Source organism: Microcaecilia unicolor, chromosome 6 (genome assembly GCF_901765095.1).
Source record: "Microcaecilia unicolor chromosome 6, aMicUni1.1, whole genome shotgun sequence".
Lineage (NCBI taxonomy): Eukaryota > Metazoa > Chordata > Amphibia > Gymnophiona > Siphonopidae > Microcaecilia > Microcaecilia unicolor.
In genome coordinates this window covers 222,861,038-222,882,332 of record NC_044036.1, presented here as the reverse complement: position 1 = coordinate 222,882,332, position 21,295 = coordinate 222,861,038, and the positions used below count along the sequence as shown (strand labels likewise).

Sequence of the window (21,295 nt, the reverse complement as noted above, 5' to 3'; positions counted from 1 at the left end):
AATCCTGAGAGTTCTCCAAAACTTGAAGTTCTTTGTATCAGCTTTCGCACTGAACTCTCTGGACAAGCTGTCACTATCAGTAAGTCATCAGCGAATGCCATCACTTTAACATTCTCTCCTCCCACCTCTACACCCACTATTCCCTCTTCTCTAACTAGCGTCCTCAGTAGCGGTTCGAGGGCTAGTAAGAACAATACCGGGGAGAGAGGGCATCCCTGCCTAGTTCCCCGCAAAACAGGGAATTGCGGGGTTCGCACTCCATTAACCAGTACAGCAGCTGTTGGGTTCGTGTATAACGACTGGATCGCTTGGTAAGCCCATCCCTGTATTCCTATATGCTGGAGCACCTCAAATAAATAGTCCCAATTTACGCTATCAAACGCTTTCTCAGCGTCTAAGCTGATTAGCGCAGACTTGATCTTTGCTTGTTGGCAGTGACCCATAGCTAGTAATAGTCGTCTAACATTCACTACTGAATGGCGATTGCGAACAAACCCCACCTGTTCTGGACCTATAAGACGAGGAATGTATTGTTGTAACCTATTAGATAGCAATTTGGCCAAGATTTTTACGTCCACATTTATTAGAGAGATTGGACGATATGAATCTGCTTTGGACTCTAACCTTCCTGGTTTAAGAATTAGGGTTATCAGAGCTTCATTTGCATTTGGGGAAATTTCTGTTGTTCTACCACTTCTTCAAAATAATCTTGCAGAGCTCCTACAATCGAGGGTCCTAATATTTTGTAAAACTCACTGGTGTATCCATCGGGACCTGGGGCTGAATGAGTGGGTAAGGATTTGATAATGTCTTGCAACTCTTTCCCCGATATCGGGTCCCCCAAGGCTCTTGCCTCTTCTTTAGTTAATTGAGGCATGCCTGCTTTATGTAAGTATTCTCGCACTTTTGTCAGTGTTGGAGCTTGTCCCCGCTTGTACATTATACTGAAGAAGTCCTGGAAGACCTGTGCCACCTGTTCCCTCTTGTATTGGAGTACGCCCTCTTTATCTTTTACCGCTGTAATCACCCGGGGTCCTCCCCTTTGCTTAACTAGCCGTGCCAGTAGTGCACCCGTCCTATTACCTAACCTCTGAAGCTTATATTTCCTGAGCACTAATGCCTTAGAGGCTCTCTCTTGAAGCAGTGAATTTAACGCCACCCGTGCCGCTTGCATTTGTTCTTTGTGTTGACTTGTGGGAGCCTGGATGAACCTACGCTTCATTTTTTGGAGCTTTTTAGAGAAAAAGTGCACAATGGCCCCCGTCATTCTGCGTTCACGGCTAGCTGTGAATGCTATGATCTCTCCCCTGATGACAGCTTTCGCCGCCGGCCAAAATATATCTGGGCGATTCTTATACTCTGAATTTAGATCTATGTACTCCGCCCATCTTCCTTGTATATATTCCTGGAAGTCTGGGTTCGCTGCTAGATAGGATGGAAAGCGCCATCCTGGGGGATTGTGTGTACTATTTGGCACCTTCAAGTCTGCCCAGACCATCGCGTGGTCTGAGATTTCTTCTGGCCCAATCTCCACCGCCTCTATTTGTGAAAATATCTTCCTATCAACTAGTATGTAGTCAATCCTAGAGAACGTGTACCGTGTGCCCTGGAGAGATGAGTGAAATCTTGGATGTCCGGGTGCAGTGTACGCCAAGCATCCACTACACTGAGTTCTTGCATAAATTGATGTAAAGCTCTTGTGTTAGACCCCCCTCTCGCTGCGCGTCTAGGCGTTGAGCAGTCCATTAGGGGGTCTGCCACTAAATTGAAATCTCCCATGATTAATATTGGTAATGATTGTAAAGCAGGCATGAGTGTACAAGCTGATCATAGAATGTCTTATCATATTGGTTCGGGCCATATACAGCAACTACTAGGTACTTTTTATGGTGTAACCAGAGATGAATAATGATAAACCTCCCTTGGGGGTCGCTCTCTACTAGCTGCGACCTGGCTACAAGGCCCTTTCTGAGCAAAATAGCTACTCCTCGTTTTCTCCCTGCTTCCGAAGCTGCGTGCACTTCTCCTACCCATCCATGTTTCAATTTTTGGTGTTCCTCTGGGGATAAGCGAGTTTCTTGTAAGCAGACCACGTCCGCTTTGTGTCTTTTTAAGGCAGCTAGTATCTTAGTTCTCTTTACTGGGGAGGTGACTCCGCCCACATTCCAAGTTAGGAACCGCGTAACTGCACCACTAGTCATGGAAGGTATTCAAAAGTTCGATTAAGCTGTCTCTTATGACTTGTGGGGTCTCTAGTGCCCAGCTCACCAGAGTGCCCCTACCCTTCTCGTCATTAAACGACTCTAAGTCTTGCTCCTCATCAGAGGTAATAACAGCCCTTTTCTGATTATGTAAACAGGGTCTGTCAATTTCCCAGGCTTCTATTTCCTTGAACGCAGCTCTCCAAACCCATTGCTGTAGAAATGTCTGCCTCAACCCTCCCCCTCCTCCCTCCCCTCCCCTCTTCCCTCCCAAACCCCCTTTTACCTCCCCTATTAACCCTCCACTCTCCATCCCGAACATCGGTTGGGGGAGTGTAGATCTAAAGATGGTGGCGTCCCCCCCTCCCACTTCCCCTACTGGTTCCACACCCCTGCACGCATTATTCCGACTACATATATTAATGAAACTTAGCATTATATCTAAGCAATTGGTGGCATCAATTCAACAAAGTCTTATAATAACTTTCAATCCAAAGTTCAAACATTTTTGTCAAACTTTACCAGATATTTTTGCTTTCTGTATTTCCTTATGTGTTCTTTCTTTGCAGGCCGATCACTTCGGGCTTGAATCCATAGTAGGGTCATATATTAGGCCCTGTTGTGCCTCCTGTAGTGTTGTAAAGGTTTTCCATGACCCCTTTTTTTTCACCTTTAGTAATGCCGGGTACAACAGCATGAAACGATGTTTATCTGCTAAGCGTTTGCAGATGGGCCCAAAAGCTCTTCTTTTCTCTTGCACTGCCAGAGAATAATCTTGGAACACCTTTACCCCTCAAATAGCAGCGTGTCCCATTTTTGTCGGGCCCCTTGCAAGATTTCCTCTTTGTGAATGAAGTTGTGTACTTTGATGATTACTGCTCGCAATCTGTTGTTCGTATTGTTCCGCTTCCCTATTCGATGTGCCCTCTCCAAGCATAGTGGCCCTGCACTGTCCGAGAGTGCGAACTCCGATTTTAACCAGCGCTCTAGTTGGAAGGAGAGGGAACGATCTGGGATCGATTCCGATATGCCAATTAGACGGAGATTCGACCTTCGGGATCTGTTTTCCAAGTCATCAATGTGGTGGGTTAGGGCATTGAGCTTGCTTTGCAAGTCTTTTATCACTAGTGTTCTAGTGGCCTCGGCGTCTTCAATGTCGGAAACTCGTATCGCCAGTTCCCCTGTTCTTCGAGTTGTCTCATCCAATCTCGCTTCCATCCCAGCGAGTTGGTCGGCTAGCTTGGCGAACTGGGGAGCTATAGCGGACTGCACCACTTCCGTGAGTTGTGAAAGCTGAGCGGCATTGAATATCGGAGCGGCCTCCTGCTTTGGGCTCACCGCCATCTTGCCTTCACCGTGTCCGCGCTGTTTTTCTGGCTCTTTCTTTACAGTCCTGCCCGGCATCACCCTGCTTTCACGAACCACAAAGGAGTCCATAGACAACGTGTCAGCACTGCACTCGGTATTCGTTTCAGCTATTTTTGGGTGGAATAGGCGTTGGGGGGGGGGGGGTTAGCCCAAGAGAGAGCAGAAACACGTCTTCTTCTCTCTCAGTCCATCACGTGATCCTCACCTCACTATTTAACCACGCCAGCTGTCGTTTGGTCTTCCGTCCTCCTTTTTTAATACACGGAATATATTTGGCTTGGGCTTCCAGGATGGTGTTTTTGAACAGCATCCACTCCTGATGTAAATTTTTGACCCTCGCAGTCACTCCTCTGTTTTCTTTTCACCGTTCTTCTCATTTTATCATAGTCTCCTTTTTTAAAGTTAAACGCTAACGTATTTGACTTCCTATGTATAGTTACTTCAAGGTAGATATCAAAACTGATCATATTATGATCACTGTTATCAAGCGGCTCCAGCACCATTACCTTCCGCACTAGATCATGCGCTCCACTAAGGACTAGGTCTAGACAAGGCAATTAGAAAATGACGTAATAACAAATAGCCATTTGTTATTGAGAGGGAGTGAAACCACAGCTACAAAGACTTACTCTCTGTTGGTCATCTCAACCTCTGACTGGATACAGCATGACAGTGCCTTATATACCATGAACTGAGCATCAATTCCCCTCCCATCCAGTCTACATCTTGCAATCTCAGCCAAATTTAATGCAAACTTAGCTAATTTCTGTCTTACCCTATTGTTTACATTAAATGGAACACAATATCTGAATGTTTACAAAATACAGAATAATGTTTATAGAACTTGAGCACCTCCAAGGTTTTTATAAAGGATTGCCGTTGCCATTTTGCTACAGGAATTTCTCCAGTACCCATGTTTACCATAGTGCTATCTAAGACCTAAAAATATCTCCACTTTCATACTATGTATGCTCTCTCAGTGAATATAGAATTAGTGGCACCATTTCTGCTGGGGCGGGGCAAGAGCACTTCTTGCTGGAACAGCGTGACCTCGAAGTAGAGAAAGATGAAACTGTCAGGCTTTCTAAGTTTGAGCCTTTAGACAGAAAGATGCAACTTTAAGCATAAAGTACAGAGAATGCATTGCTCCGACATTTTATGTCTGAGCTTTTAACTTATGCATTTCATGGGTCACTACTGACCTGTCAGTGGTCAGAAAAAGAGCAAATCAATTCATTCTCTTTTTTTAAATTATTTTATTTATCACATTTTACATTATTATTCAAGTTCAAATCTTGAAATCAGAAAAGATGTCATTGGTCATATATATTAATAAGAAATATTGTTACAATCCCAAATAAATCACAATATGATCCTTACTCATCTTTAGTCCACTATATTTGGAGGCATTACTAACTATAATCTAGGAAAATTGCTCCAATTTCAATAAAGAAAAAGGAAAGAAAAAGGAAGGTAGAGCAAGAAGTCCAAGTGTTCCAACATTATGGCGTAGAAGTTATTACAGGCCCTGGTGGCGAAATAAGTGAGCCAGCTAATTTAGAATCCAAAAAAGAGTTCAATTGCTTAGAATCATAGAATATATACTTTACAGAATTAAATTTTATAACACATTTGCAAGGATAGTTTAACCAAAATAATGCGCCCAATTGAAGAGCCTTGTGCGCAATTTAAGAAAGTCTTGTCTCTTTTTCTGCGTAACCTTTGAAACATCAGGGTACATTCGTATTTTGTAACCAAGGAAATTCTGTTCTCTATGTAAAAAGTATTGTTTTAGTACCCAGTCTCTATCAGGTTGTAGAATAAATGTAACTTTGAGCGTTGCTGATATAAGGCAGCCATATCATCTTCTATCATTTGTGTCAAGTTCATGTCCCCGGCTGGTGCTGGGGGTTCTACTCTTTCTAATTGTTCAGGAACTCTCTTCAAAGAAGATGTTATATAGAAGATTTTTGAAATAGGAGGATATGACTGTTCAGGTACCTTCAAAACTTCTGTGAGATATTTTTTAAAGGTAATAAGAGGTGATATCAATGAAATCAATTCATTCTCAAGCAATCTTTTAACTCTTGTGTTAACAGATCATTTTGATGAGATGTTAGCCTGAAAGAAGATAGTATGCGGATATGTGGCTGCCGAAGAAAATTTAGTCGGTAACCATTTTGAATGATACTGAGACTCCATTGATCTGTGGTGATCCTCGCCCAAGCATTGTAGAATCTTTGAAGTCTAGGATGTCTGGGAGTGTAAGATTCCCCAAAATAAGGTGGCTACTTTTGTTATGAAGAGGTAGCCACCTTTTGGTTCCTTCTGTCCCTCTGAGCTCTTGGTTGATAGGATGTACATTGGCATACAAATTTAGAACTGTAGGATGATCTGGTAGGAGCATAAGATCTGCGCTGCTGGAAACGAGATCTGAAGGAATAGTAAGGTAGTTTTTTAATAATTTGCCCTAGTAAGGTGATATTTATCAGTTTCTAGAGTATCCAGAGTGGTACAGTCATCCCTGAAGCCCTCAATTAATTTCTTAACTTTATCACCAAATAAAGAATCACCAAAACAAGGAGCATCAGCTACTTTTTCAAATACATTTTCACCAAGTACTATTGTCTCCTTGGTAATATTTAAATACTTGGTTACTGTTCTTTTAGTAGAAGATTGAACTTCTTGAATAGGAATGGAAATATGGAATGAGCTAATTTGAGAAAAAATTTAAAATAAGAAATTTCTTCCAATGAAGTTAAAATGTTGTTCTGTGGAGAATGAGGAGGAGTAGAAGAAGGTTTAGATGCAACAACAGATTGATTATGTTAAGGTGATGAAAATGAAGGGAGCATTGAACTTTCCTTAGAAGAACCAGGTGTATGAGGAACAGATTCAGTTGGTGTAGAATGTGAAGAAGAGAATGACCAAGTCCTCTTCCTATGAGAAGAGTGATGATGATCCTGTATGTTATTGGCTGATTGTGGAGGCTGATCAGGCATTAAAGATGGAGTTGATGGCACAGCTGTTGTTTGCTGCTGCTGTTGGAGACATTGAGTTAATAATTGTATTGAGTCTGATGAAACAGTAGTATCAGATTGTTGGTAATTAGAACAGTGAGCTATAGAAGCCGAGGTCGAACCTGAGCTCCTATTAGAAACTATGGAATGAGCTGAGGTAGACGGCATCGAAGAGGAGTGATGATGTCAATAGTGTGAACTGTTATGACACCGAGAGTGTCAGGGCAACCGGTGTCTAGACATGGAACATCTAGACTGACGGTGTTGAGTTCTGTGTGGAGAATTTGAAGATGAACTCTCTCGACACCAACGCTTCAGTGGTGGAGCAATTTGCAAAGGAGATAAACACTCTTCAGTTTTATGGAGAGTATTCTTCTGATTTTCCGCATCATTTTGACATGATGCAGACGTCTGCTTCTAAATGACCTCGGCGCCGAGAATTCCCTTCGCCAGTGAGAAAGCCGAAGTCTGATCCCCAGGCACTGTAGCAAGGGGGAGAACAGGTACTGTTGAATGTTGTTGAATATTTTAAAGTCGGCACTACTTCAGAGGCAGTTTGCTTGTGTGAAGTAGTTGTTTTGACCAAACTAGTAATTGATACTCCTGACACAGAGGTGCGAATATATTTCTCTAACTCTAGAGCCTGAATGTCTAAAGTCTTCTGAGACATACTTTTACAGTCTTCCCAGAGAGAAACTTGGTGTTGAGGACCTAAGCAACACAAACATGTGGTATGAGGGTCCTTGACAAAGTTTGAAAGTACAATTTAAACACCATTTGAAGTCAGGTTTGGAAAGAGATATATTGAAAATTTTGGCTGCTAAATAGAACTCAGTCGTAAGAAAATAAATATTACTAAAGGGACAAAGTTTCACACAGATTGTTCCACAACTGCAGACTAAAGAAAACTGAGTAAGACATATTAGTTCGGCACTATATGTACTTAATATTTAGGCAGGAAGCTTGGGACATGCGCAGTAGCTTTTAAAGATTGCATAGTTTAAGAAGGACCAGGTCGGTGACGTCACCATGATGACAAATTCATCTGTGTGGCTACAAGGTCTTCCTATCCATGGAGAATAAGTAAGGCACAGTCAGTAGTCTTCCCCGTAGTGTCTCCAGCCAAAGAGGAATCTCAACACAAGTAAAGACAGGACAGACAAATTAAACTTAGACTGCCCTTTAATATTGGTGACATCTGATGTCAGAAGAGGAAGCGGAGCAAGCTCCCACTCCTGAATCAGTAAGCACAGCCCTCACCAGTGAGAAACAAGTAAGACACAGTCAGTAGTTGTGATAACTACTTCACTCTCATGGTAAAATTTAATATATAGTGAGGTTTAGATTCAACTGGGCTGGCTGTAATCAAGCCTGGCTATGTTCAATGATCTGAATCTAATTATGAAATTAAATTTGGTCAATTGTTTAATTAAGTAGGTGTTTGATAAATTTTTTTCCTGAAATAAATGAAGTAATTTAAATGTGTAGTATATTTTACACAAGTTCAATAGATGTTGTTTAAAGATCAGAAACTATTCAATATGACATATATGGAGTAATATGGAAAACAGCGGGGGGGGGGGGGGGGGGGGGGGGGGGGGGGGGGGGGATACATTTTCACATAACTGTAAGTCTTGGAGCATGTGTAGGTTTGTGCAGCCTTAATCAAAAAGGCAAAACATATGTGCCTTCAAAGCCCAGGAATCCTGTTATAAAATTACCCTCTGCCAGAATAAAACAATGGTTTCACTCTCCTAAGTGGTTTTTGAACCAGCAAGCAGCAAAAATGATTTTTCTGCATTGGGAAGCCACAGTCATAGATGTTTGCTACTCAACAAAACATAAAGCTAAAAAAAAATTTAAGAAAAAAATGTGGCTTTATTTTTTGTTTTGTTTTATGCCATAAATTGGGAAGCATGTTGTCTTTCTGTTTGGTACTCACTGCCAAAAAGCTTGATAAAACTAAGGAAAGACCAGGGAACTGTGATACTTACAGTGCCAATGTGGCACAAACAAATATGGAATCATCTTCAGTTAAAAATCAAAAAGCTTTGTTCAGCCTTAGTATCCCAACAAAATGCTATTTGCTTCACACAACATCTCATTTCAGGCAATGACACTCTGGATGTTAAAAGGGCAATAGTCTTTTCCCTGATGGAAATCACTTATCTTAGTTTGATGTCTTAATCATCTAAGTGGAAGAAGTTGGTTCATCTGTGTAACAGATAGGCGGTCTCCTGTTCCATTCCAGATCTGCTTGATTATTTTTTCCACTGATCTATATCTGATTTGAAAACAAATTCACTTAGGATTCGCCTTAGTGCAATAGGCTTTTTCTCCTCAAGTTTGTGATTTGCCACTATTTCCTGCCATCTATTGGCAGTTCTTCCATAGGAGACATTCTTAAGCTTCCTGTACTTTCGGACTTTAAATGTTGTCATTTAGCTCATAGGATCTTCTTGTTTGCTTATACATACAACCCTTTATAAATATTTTCTGTTAAAAGTAGGAGTGGACAACGGTTCGAAATGTTAATTGCGACCAGTCGCGCAATTAAAACTTTTAATCGCAAGATAGAAAAGGCGTGCATTTTGGCCCATAAAGTATAATTTCAACAAAATGTTATACTGAAAATGAAGTGACCAATACTTTAATGGTTCTGTAGCTTAAACTTTCAAAAGTGTCATATGCCTTTACAAAATGTAATACAGAAACTGAAGTGAATCGCCCCTTAATTCCCAAGGCTAAGTTAGGGCCATTAATTTATGATTTCAATAAAAATATATATGCTTTCCTGTAGTATAATTTGCAGCCTGATACAGTCTCCATTTCCTGTAGCTTTTCTGGTTCTCTTGCAGGTCCAGCTTTGTGATAAAATGTTTATTTTACTGCTCTGCTTCAGCCTTTCTGAGGCGTCACAATTTCAAAAAAATGGGAAATCCTAAGGTACTGATTAGTCAGTGTTTACATGAGTTCTGCTGACACAGGGAGAGGTAGACATTAGTTCTGAAGTTCTTTTCAAGGGTAATAGCAATACTTTACCAGCAGAGGCAGGTTTTATAAAGTCTGCTTGATCTGTATGTGAGTAAAATTATGGCCCTATGCCACTAAAGTGGCTAATGCAGGAATTAGCATAGGCTAACAGTTAACTGGCAGCTTATCAGTGCACTGCAGTTTATGCAGAGCTGCCAAATACAGAATGAACGAGCCATGAAGTACGTGTGCATAAATTTACACCAGCTCTCAGACAGGTCAAAATACACGAGTGTGTATTTATCTGCGATTTACAGGATAAGCACCTGAAAACCATCCCTTCCTCTAGTACTCTCTCACTCATCACCTTCACTGCCTTGGATCCTCTGCCCATGTTTTTGTTTGTTTTTGATTTTTCTGCATTCATGACTCAGATAGAAATGTATCAACCAGGACGATCTAAGATGGCGGCGTAACAGGCAGCGCGAAAAGTCGCTCCAAGAACCGACCTGAGAGGAAAACTATTTGCCGACAAAATGCCCCATACTAAAAGGAAGGGGTTGACGAGGATAGTTCCCCCACCCACCTCGACTCCTTCATCGACTCAGGCGGGACTTGAGCGTTTTTTCGCACCGATTTCCCAAACAGGCAGAGATGTGGATCCCATAGCGGGGCTCCTTGGGGAAGTGGAGGACCCGCTGGGAGAGGATGTATCTCTCTCTCCACCATCGATTAGTAAACCGCCTTGCCCAGCGTTGTTGACGAGTACCGATGTGGATCAACGCCCTACCGGAAGTGCTTCGGGTGAGATCCACGGTGAGGGTCGGGAAGTTCCACAGAAGACGCTGGGAGCATAGGCAGGGACCTCAAAGAGAACGCAGGAGGTAAATCTCGAAATGATTTGGGTAAAGCTGAACAGGATGGATATGACTTTACAACAAACATCGGGAGAAGTCAGTAACTTTAATAAGAGATTTGGTGAGTTAAATGCAAAGGTAGACCTGATAAAAGAAGAAATAGCTGGAAAAATGACTGTTATCCAAAAGAATGTAGATTCTCTTCAAGAATTTAAAACAAATGTGGTGAAAGATAATGTTGAACTTCGGAGACGAATGGAACAAGTTGAAAACTTTAATAGAAGGTTAAATTTACGTTTATTGAACTTTCCCAAACTCCTAGGGATTACTCCCCTAGATTTATTCAAAAGATATTTGAATGAGGTGTTGAAAATGCCTCTGGAAGCTATGCCGCCTGTTAATAAAATATACTACATTCCTACTCCTAAAGGAGAGATTGGGAAAAGTCAAGAAGCTCAACTTATGAGTACAGATCCTGGAAATATTTCAGCTATACTTGAACAAACATTGGATGAGACAACAGAAAGGTCTACATTGATAGTGTCTTTAATATTTGAACAGGATTTAAACAACATAATGAAGCAGTACTTTAAGAATTTAAAAACCTGTTTTGGGGGTATTAAAGTACAGATTTTTCCTGATGTTACAAAATCGACTCAGCAGAGAAGGAAAGCCTTCTTGGCATTGAAATTAAGAACGGTTGAGATAGGAGGGATGTTTTTCCTGGCCTATCCGTGCAAGTGCCTTGTGAGACTGGGTCAGGTTAAATATACTTTCTTTTCACCTGATGCCCTTAAATCTTTTCTTGATTCTAAACAGTTGTAATATTACAAGGGAATATTACGCCACCTTATTATTTTGTGAATTGTTGTTATATGTTCCCCTAACTCTTTTCGTCTTCTCCAATAATGAGGTCTAAGGAAGCAATAATTATCATGTTAGTTAAGAATTAAGATTATTTTGAAGTAGGTTTTACTTCTTTAAGATGTTTTCTTCAAGGAATGTCATTATTTCTGTGTAAGTTGTACTATGGCTGTATTTCAATAACAAGTGTATTCTTGTTAAAATGTTTAAAATTAATAAACAAATTGAAACATAAAGAAATGTATCAACCAACGGCATCTTTACCTTCAAAGGACCCCCTCCCAGCGTTTACCTTACAGCTGAGTTCCAGACTTTTCCCCTTCCTCACTACCTCAAAGTCTTTGTCTTCCCCTGCAATACCGGTCCCTGTAGATACTTCAGCCGCGCCATACAGGAAGTTGGAGAAGTCTCGCGATTTCAAGTCCCACGAGACTTCCTCAACTTTGACAAAGACTTTGAGGCAGCAAGGAAGGAGAAAAATCTGGAGCTCAGCTGTAAAGGTAAGCGTTTAAAAAAATGTTGCAACGTTAAAATGAACTTTCTGCATTTAAAAATTAATGTGTTAATCACGTTAACACGTTAATTGCCCACCTTTAGTTCAAAGTGGTGGTCATTTACCAGAAGAGTTAATAAACTGTGGGTCCTAGTTAACAGTATAACCATCATACACGGAATTCTTTAGTAATAGAGGAGTTTTGCATATATTTTCTAAGTGTTTTCTCTTGGGGCATCAGTTGATGCTAATCGATCCACTGATAATGGATGCAAAATTGAGGCGGTGAGAAAAAGAATGGAAACATCAAACTTCAGTGAAAGAAATGTGATCTAAAAGAGAAAAAGAGCCAAATCAAGGGAGTTCTTACCAGAAAAAAAAAACAGTTTAAAGAGAGAAACTTAACCATGAAGCATTGTAGCAAGAAAAAGAGTGAAAACATTGAACTTCAAAACATGGTCTAAAAGAGAAAAAGAGCTGCACTGAGGGAAGCCTCACCAGAAAAACAATTTAAAGAAATAAACTTTAACATTAATATTGAGCTTTGTGGGCCTGATTTACATATGTATATATTCTAACTCCAAATATATACATATGTAAATCAGGCCTTTATTATAGTTTGCTATATGAATTTAGAATACTTTTTCATTTGCTAAAATGTGCTTACCTGTAACAGTTAAAAGTATATTCTTACTTTTAACTAAGTCTCTGTTCCCATTCTATGTCTATAGGATCAAAGCTTAGTAAATCAAATCTTAGTTATACACAGTTTGCAATATTATAGATGTCTAAGGTTTAGACAAACTGTTACCAGACATGGTGAATATTAGAGGGCCTAAAACAGAAAAGTAACCCATATGATATGTACAAAACTCAACTGTGGAAGGATCCTCAGCAGTGACTCATTTCATGCTGGAACCACTGCCCAACGGCTCACTTTACTGATTTCATACTGGAACCACTGCCCAGCGGCTCACGTGACTCATCATTGGCTCCACCTAATTCCACAATGAACTTATGTATACTTCAACATTTATTACTTCAATAAAATCTCAAAACTTATCTTAATCTTCTTGCTGTAACTTTTGATTATAAGACCCCTGCCAACATGAATCTTGTTTCGCAGTAGCTACGTCAAGGTCTGGTACTGCAAAATATCAGACAGCCAAAACACAAAATTCCCCAACCCGTTAACAATGAAAAATGTTTCTAAAAGGTAAACACATACTTATGCTGACACCATCTATCTCATGGTGTCTTTTTTGATCACTTCCAAAATGGCACCTATCTCAAAGCTGCCACCCTTATACAAACACTCATTCCCAAACCAACCAATTAAATCACAAAATAACTTCAACATCCAATCATGTCTCACATCAGTGAGGGTCAATCATTTTCTAAATTCAAGCCCCCAGGAGTGACGATGTTCAGCATAAAAATCCATTGCTGCTATGTAAAGTTAAGTAAATTAATGGAGTTGCCTCCTTCAATTCACAAATGTATCTGCTCCAAGATATGCCACCTAATATCCATGGGAGTGTGATTTTTTTTAAACCAATGCAATACCAATGGGGTCTGTTTATTACCACACGTTATTCTAGATTTGTGTTCAGTCCATCGATACATAATCTATCTCGGGGTCCTACTAATATAAATCATCTGACACGGGCATTGTATAGCATGCACTACGTTAATTGATGTACAGCAGATATTATCCCTTGATATAATTTTGCCAAAATTGGGTACCTCCCAGACCAATCCAGTAATGGCCAAACTACACCACTGGCAGTCTCCACAAATTGTGTGTCCCCGTAGCCAGTGGTGTGCTGGAGCCGGCTCTTAAATTTTCTTCCGGCTTGCGAGCCGGTTGTTGCAAATAGCGAGCCGGCTCTGGCTCTTCTCCCTCTCTCCTCCCTCCCTTCGGATCCGCCTCACCTCCCGCTTGTTTTTTTAAATTCTTGGCTTCCAGCGCCGAGTCGCCGACTGTCCTGAGTCCTCCCTTACCGATTTGCGCTTTTAAAAATGGCCGCCGAGACTTCGGCTGAAGTCTCGGCGGCCATTTTGAAGCGCGAATCGGCAAGGGAGGACTCAGACAGTCGGCGACTCAGCGCTGGAAGCGAAGAATTTAAAAAACAAGCGGGCGCGCGGTGAGAGACCGGATCGGGGAGGGCGGGAGGAGGAGAAGAAGACATTTCATAAAACAGCTCGGTAGAGGGTGGCAGGGGGTAAAGAGAGTCGCTGCTGGGCATGGGTGGATGGAGGGGGTCGCTGGACATGGGTGCATGCAGGGTAGGGAGGAGAGGAGGGTCACTGCTGGACATGGGTGCATGCAGGGCAGGGGAGAGGAGGGTACACTGCTGGACATGGGTGCATGCAGGGCAGGGGAAAGGAGGGTCACTGCTGCAATGGGTGCATGCAGGGGAGGAGGAGGGTCACTGCTAGACATCTGGGTGCATGCAGGGCAGAGGAGGGTCACTGGGTATGGGTGCATGCAGGGCATGGGAGAGGAGGGTCACTGCTGGACATGGGTGCATGCAGGGCAGGGGAGAGGAGGGGAGAGAGAAGAAATGCTGGACATGGATGGAGGGGAGAGAAAAGTGAGGAAGGAGATGAGATGAGGGAAAAGGGAGAAAAACTGCACATGGATGAAGAAAATAGGCAGAAGCTGAGGACCAGAAATGAAGAAGAAAGGAGGAAAGAAGAAATGGAAAGGAAGCCCTGGAAACGGAGGTTAAGAGGACAGATAGCAGCAGAATCGGATACTGGGCCAGCATGATCAGAAAAACAGTCACCAGACAACAAAGGTAGAAAAAAAATCATTTATTTCATTATAGTGCTTGGAATATGTTCACTTTGAGAATCAGGTGCTCAACATTAAAAGTTTATATTATTTACTTATTTATGGCATTTTATCCCACATTAATCATGAATTAGATTGGAACCTGGGATCATTTAATTTTTTTCCTGGAGAGAGTAATGCATTGCCCCCTCCCCCGCTATAGCCAGCTCTGCAATTTTGGGGGGGGGGGGCAGAGGTGGACGGGGGGGGGGGGGGGGGGGCGCTGAGGTGGACCGGGGAGAGAGCCTGTTAAAATTTACCAGCACACCACTGCCCGTAGCATATCTTCCTATGCATGGTAATCTATTCGTTTATATGTCAGAAGTTCACCCGTGTTACTTCCCCTCTGATAAGCTATAAGAGGAGTTTCACAAAAACATTAGTGAATTTTCAACACATCTCAATATTTATATAATAATGAAACCACAACTTCTGGTGTATGGGAAATCAACTACCATCCTGTCCTTGGATACGAGTCCCCTTATAAGACATAAGAACAGCTATACTGAATCAGAACTGTGGTCCATGTAGCCCAGTATCTGTTGGAAGCAGGTCACAAGTAACTGGCAGAAACCCAATCCCAGGGCAAACTGGCTTGATTGATATTTTGCAGGACTGGGCCCTTACGCATCTATTGCAAAACATGATTCATGTTGACAGAGGTCCTAGATAATCAAAAGTTATTTCAAGAAGATTAAGATACGTTTTGAGATTTTATTGAAGTAATAAATGATGACGTATACATAAATTCACTATGGAATTAGGTGTAGTCGATGATGAGTCATGTCTGCCACTGGGCAGTGGTTCCAGTGTGAAATGAGTCACTACCGAGGCTTCCTTCCACAATTGAGTTTTGCACATACCATATTATGCTGTTGGGTTGTTTTTCTGTTTATAGCATATTAATACCCTCCTGCAGTAAAGAATCTATATTGGGGACATATTATAGGGCCTATGCCTATGTAGAGAGTAGGAGGTTCCAAATGTGACTAGGGCATCAAATCTATATTTTATTTTAAATCTATTTACTGACATTTTTCGGGTCACTGTGAATTAATATAACTGTTTGGTTATTTATTCCAGGACAGAAAACAATCTGAATATGATGAACTAATATGTACTTTAAGAAAGGAGCAACAAATCTATTTTACACTTATAGAGTCTGTGAAAGATTCTGACAGGTATGCTGGGTCACTTGATTGGAGAATGAAAATGTTGCATGCCAAAGAAAAGCGTATTGATTCTCTGAACTTCTATGTAAAATAGTTTTAGGTGAAAACACCAAATTTCTAATGCAAAAGTGATTCATAATATTTTCCAAACTATCAGGTTGCGTTATGATTCACACAGGGCTTTTTTTGTGCTGGTACGCAACGGTAGCGGCGTACCAGCACAACCTTTTTTCCGGTGAATCATGCACCTACTGTCCAGCATCAGCGATTTTCTCTCCCCCCTGCCCTCCCCTTACATCGATGTGGAGCGATTCTCCTCCCTCCCTGCCCTCCCCTTCTATCGATTCGTTCCCCAGCCCGTTCCTTCTTCTCCCCTGCCTGCCTGCCTGCTATGGAAGCAATAAAGAAAGGCTGCAGGCAGCATTGAGAGAGGCTGACAGCGTCGGAGCTTCCCTCTACGAGTCCCGCCTGCTTGTTTCAACTTCTGTTTCCGCATAGGCGGGACTCGCAGAGGGGAAGCTCCGACACGGTCAGCCTCTCTCAATCGCTTGCCTGCAGCCTTTCTTATTGGCTTCATAGCAGGCAGGCAGGGGAGAAGAAGGATGTGGGCTGGGGACGTATCAATAGAAGGGGAGGGCAGGGCAAGAGGAGAATCGCTCCGCATCGATGTAAGGGGGAGGGCAGGGGGAGAGAGGAGAATCGCTGGGCATGGATGGGAGGGTAGGGCAGAGGAGAGGTAATCACTTGGCATGGAGGGGAGAGAGGAGAATCGCTGGACATGGAGGGGAGGGGAGGGGGAGAGGAGAATCGCTGGACATGGATAGAAGGAGAGGCCAGGGGAGAGAGGAGAATCGCTGGACATGGATGGGAGGGGAGGGCAGGGGATAGAGGAGAATCGCTGGACATGGAGGGGAGGGCAGGGGAGAGAGGAGAATCGCTGGACATGGCTGGGAGGGGAGGGCAGGGGAGAGAGGAGAATCGCTGGAAATGGATGGCAGGGGAGGACAGGTTGCAGAGAAGAATTGCTGGACATGGATGGGAGGGGAGGGCAGGGGACAGAGGAGACATACTGGACATGGATGGCAGGGGAGGACAGGGAACAGAGGAGAATCGGATATGGGAGGGGAGGGCAGAGGAGAGAGGAGACATGCTGGACATGGATGAAGGGGAGGGAAGGCAGGAAGGAGATGCACATGGATGGGAGGGGAGGGCATGGAAGAGAGGAGAAATGCTGGAAATGGATGGAGAGGAAGGAGATAGAGGAGAATTGCTGGAACATGGATGGATGGAGGGATTTGGGGGGAGAGGAGAAATGCTTGTATTGGATGGAGGAGAGGGGAGAGAGAATATTGCTTTCTATGAATACAGGGGAGGTAAGAGGGAGAAATGCTGGACATGGTATGGAGGGGAGGATAGAGGAGAAGTGCTGGACATTCATGGAGGGAGGAAAGAAAAAATAAGAAGATGCCATGGATGGAGATGAGGGAAAGGAAGATAGGAGAAAAACTGCACATGGATGGAGAAAATAGGCAAAAGCTGGATCCACTTTATACCTTCTCCAGTCATTCCACGGAGGAGGAACACAAGCTTTTACTTATGGATGTAGGGCAAGAAATGAAGAGAAAAGGAGGAAAGTAAAGAAATAAATGGAAGGAAGCCCTGGAACGGAGTACGTAGAGAACAGATAGAGAGCCGCAGAATCAGAGAGGGACAATCTGGATAGAAAAACAAAGTCACCCAGACAACAAAGGTAGAAAAATGCATTTATTTTCATTTTAGTATTTGGAATATGTCCATTTGAGAATTTTACATCGGCCTTTTATTATTTTGCACTGGGTATACTGTAGCTGTAAGAGCTTACAGAAATGATTTATAAATGAAAAAAGATCACATTTTTTTCTCCTATACTAGTATAATATTTTCAATGATGTCTATTTATATGCGCATGGCTGGTGTAAGGGATTGTGGCTACTGTGGGTGTGGCTATACATAGGGGTGGAGCCATGTGGTGACCCCGCCCATAATGAGTACCCGGCACCTCTTTTCTGTTTCACCTCTGTGGGTTTTGAAACAATAGTGTCATAAGAGCTAGGTAAGTAAATAAGAGGGTATAGAATTCACTCTTCCCATCTGCAGTAGGATCCTCAGAGCCTATGTCTTAAACAATGTTTGTTCAGCTTTCTCCTAGAAAATGAGTGCTACTCACCACTCATTCCTTTGTATACACCACATCTTCCCTAAGTGCCACCTATCTGTATATACAAGAGGCATGGAGGCAACCAGTACAGCTTCTTTGCAAGAGGCTGCATCCTTAGTACAAATTCATATATTAAAAAGTTTAAAATATACAGTGAATTGGCACTTAACACTTATTTTTGGGTGCAACATTTATCTTTAACTGCAAGGAACATATGTTGAACTGTCACAAACTCAAGAATGGAACATGGTACATAACACAATTTTATCTAGGCCCATGTCTTTAACTGCTACACTCAATAATTGAATATGTTAAACCAAAAAAACAGTGACAGGCAGACCTCTGTGAGAGATAGCAGTGCGGTGTGCAGATCTCTGCTATTAAACGTAAGCATCTAACCCTAGGAGTTTAATTAGATGAATTCCTTATGGGATACTGTATGGAGAAGACGTGGAAACACTTGTGCGAAAGGTGAGGACTAACCTGGAGTGTGCGAGGAATACTTGGACAATCTTCCATTAAAAAAATGATTGGGTGGAATAAAGGTGGATTCAGATAAATGAGTGATAAGTGAAAAAAAAAAAAATATATATATATATTTTACAGATCTGAGTACAATAATTGGGGTTGTATACATGTTTGGGATGTTTTATGTTATTGCAGAAGTGGGGTCGGGGTTCTTGGTACAGCAATTGTAGTTTTGAACATCTTATTGCCTTTGTAACTTATCGCAAAGTATTTAACACCTTTCACTATTTTTATTTAATACTAGCAAACTAACAATTGGTACCACCATTAAGGAACATAACCAAGTGTTTCTATTTACTTTACCATTTAATAAAATATTAAATATTTTTCTTGTCAAAGCCCTTGGTTGTGTGGAGTTTATTTGGGAACCCTATTTGAAACAAGTGTCATTCCTATATATTTATTTCTTTACTTATGTTTCAATCATTTTTATTCAAAACTTAAGAAGAAAAGTTAACACCATCATGTAAGAACATCTGATATTTTCCCCCCATGTGACTAAACTAACACATAGTACTTCTACCCCAACAAATAGGACTTAACCTTCCTTCCCATTCCCTTCCCCTCCCACCCCACCCCCCTTTTGTTTCCCTTGCTATGGCATCAAATGAACATAAAAATGCAGGGTACAGGGCAATATCTAGAAGTTTAACAGTCTACTCCTGGCAGTTGGAGTCAGAGTATTCCAAAAGGGAGTCCAAGTGAGTTGGAAATGCACTCCAGTCTTCGTTTTAAAGTCTGTAATTCCCACCCTCTCTACCCGCAGTAACGTTATCATACGCACATACCACTGCGATACTGTAGGGTAGTTGTATGTAAGCCATTCTGAGAGTATTGCTTGTTTAGCCACTACAATAGCTTTGCGTACAAAAGCGGTAAATCCTGATGGAACAGGGTGTATGAGAACAGGATGGCCCAGGAGCAGCGCCGAGTCATACTTCTAGCCCGCCTTCCACATCTCAGAAACATATTGTACTAGCTCCTTCCAAAATTGGACTATGCCCTTGCAGGACCAAAACATGTGCCCCAAGATGGCCCCAGGATCCCTGCATTTGAGGCACTCTCCCCAAGGCGAGAGTCCCATGTGAAAGGCTCTTCTGGGAGAAATGTAGAGTCGAAGAGCAAATTTGTATTGTAGCTCCCAGTGCTGCGTCATGTTCATTCAGTTTCTGAGATTCCTGAGAGAAAAGATGTCTCTCTTGGATAAAGCCAATGTCCATATTTCTTCACTTGAGGTGCTGTAATATCTTCTTGCGTTTGATCAGATGAGTCAAACCATTGATGTTGAGACAAAGAAAGTTACTCAACATCCAACAAGGGAATAGAGAACAGCATGTACCATCCACTGAAGGAAAAAAAAAGGGTCTAATGTGATTAAAGGTACTGTTGTTCCAACAATGACACTGTAGTTATAGCAGATAAGAAAAGCCAACAACTGCCATCAATATGCAGAAAACACATATGTGACGGCTTATCAGGACCGGGCAGAGATGCCTTCATCCATAATTATAAAAACAAAACTACAAAAAAAAAGGCCAACCCTTAGCAGCAGAAGCGAGGGTAAAAACAATAGCCAGCTGCAGGGGAATCAGAGAAAACAACAGATTCCCATTATGTAGCTACGTCATGCAAGGTTCACGTTAGGAGTTACGGACCAAGAAAGGGAACTGGGGTGTCGTCGTCGATAATACACTGAAACCTTCTGATCAGTGTGCTGCTGCGGCTAGGAAAGCGAATAGAATGTTGGGTATTATTAGGAAAGGTATGGAAAACAGATGTGAGGATGTTATAATGCCGTTGTATCGCTCCATGGTGCGACCGCGCCTTGAGTACTGTGTTCAATTCTGGTCGCCGCATCTCAAGAAAGATATAGTAGAATTGGAAAAGGTACAGCGAAGGGCGACTAAAATGATAGCGAGGATGGGACGACTTCCCTATGAAGAAAGACTAAGGAGGCTAGGGCTTTTCAGCTTGGAGAAGAGACAGCTGAGGGGAGACATGATAGAGGTATATAAAATATTGAGTGTAGTGGAACAGGTGGATGGATGTGCAGCGTCTGTTCACGCTTTCAAAAAATACTAGGACTAGGGGGCATGCGATGAAACTACAGTGTAGTAAATTTAAAACTAATCGGAGAAAGTTTTCTTCACCCAACACGTAATTAAACTCTGGAATTCATTGCCAGAGAACGTGGTGAAGGCAGTTAGCTTAGCAGAGTTTAAAAGGGGGTTAGACTGTTTCCTAAAGGACAAGTCCATAAACCGCTACTAAATGGACTTGGGAAAAATCCACAATTCCAGGAATAACGTATAAATGTTTGTACGTTTGGGAAGCTTGCCAGGTTCCCTTGGCCTGGATTGGCCGCTGTCGTGGACAGGATGCTGGGCTCGATGGCCCTTTGGTCTTTTCCCAGTGTGGCATTACTTATGTACTTATGTACTTATGGGGTATACTATCCCACCTGTTTTCAATCAGGACTGTTCATAATAGAACCAATAATTCAAAACATTGCTGAATATGAAAATCTTTCCAAGCTACAGCATAGCATAGATAAACTTAGTTTTCTCAGAGCTGCCTTGGTAACCCCACACTCCAACTGATAGCTTTCATTCAACGGGGCCCAGATTGTTTCACCCACTTCAGGGCTTCATCAGGAACCACAGTTTAAACATAGTTACAGGGGTGAGTGTGTAAATGTCATGACTGTTTTGAATTTGACACATATTTTTCTTATCTTAGATTTATACCCCTGTAACTATGTTTAAACTGTGGTTCCTGATGAA

At 42.1% G+C, this 21,295-nt stretch overlaps 1 protein-coding gene across 1 annotated transcript in view; it reads left to right on the top strand.

The window, feature by feature from the left end:
* Nucleotides 1–21,295, top strand: part of LOC115472221 (CDK5 regulatory subunit-associated protein 2-like) — a gene marked incomplete in the record, with an annotated part of 793,551 nt that overhangs the window by 558,774 nt on the left and 213,482 nt on the right. Inside the window, 1 exon segment of the mRNA XM_030206415.1 lies at nucleotides 15,699–15,796. Within this exon segment, the coding sequence (XP_030062275.1) occupies nucleotides 15,699–15,796 (98 nt within the window).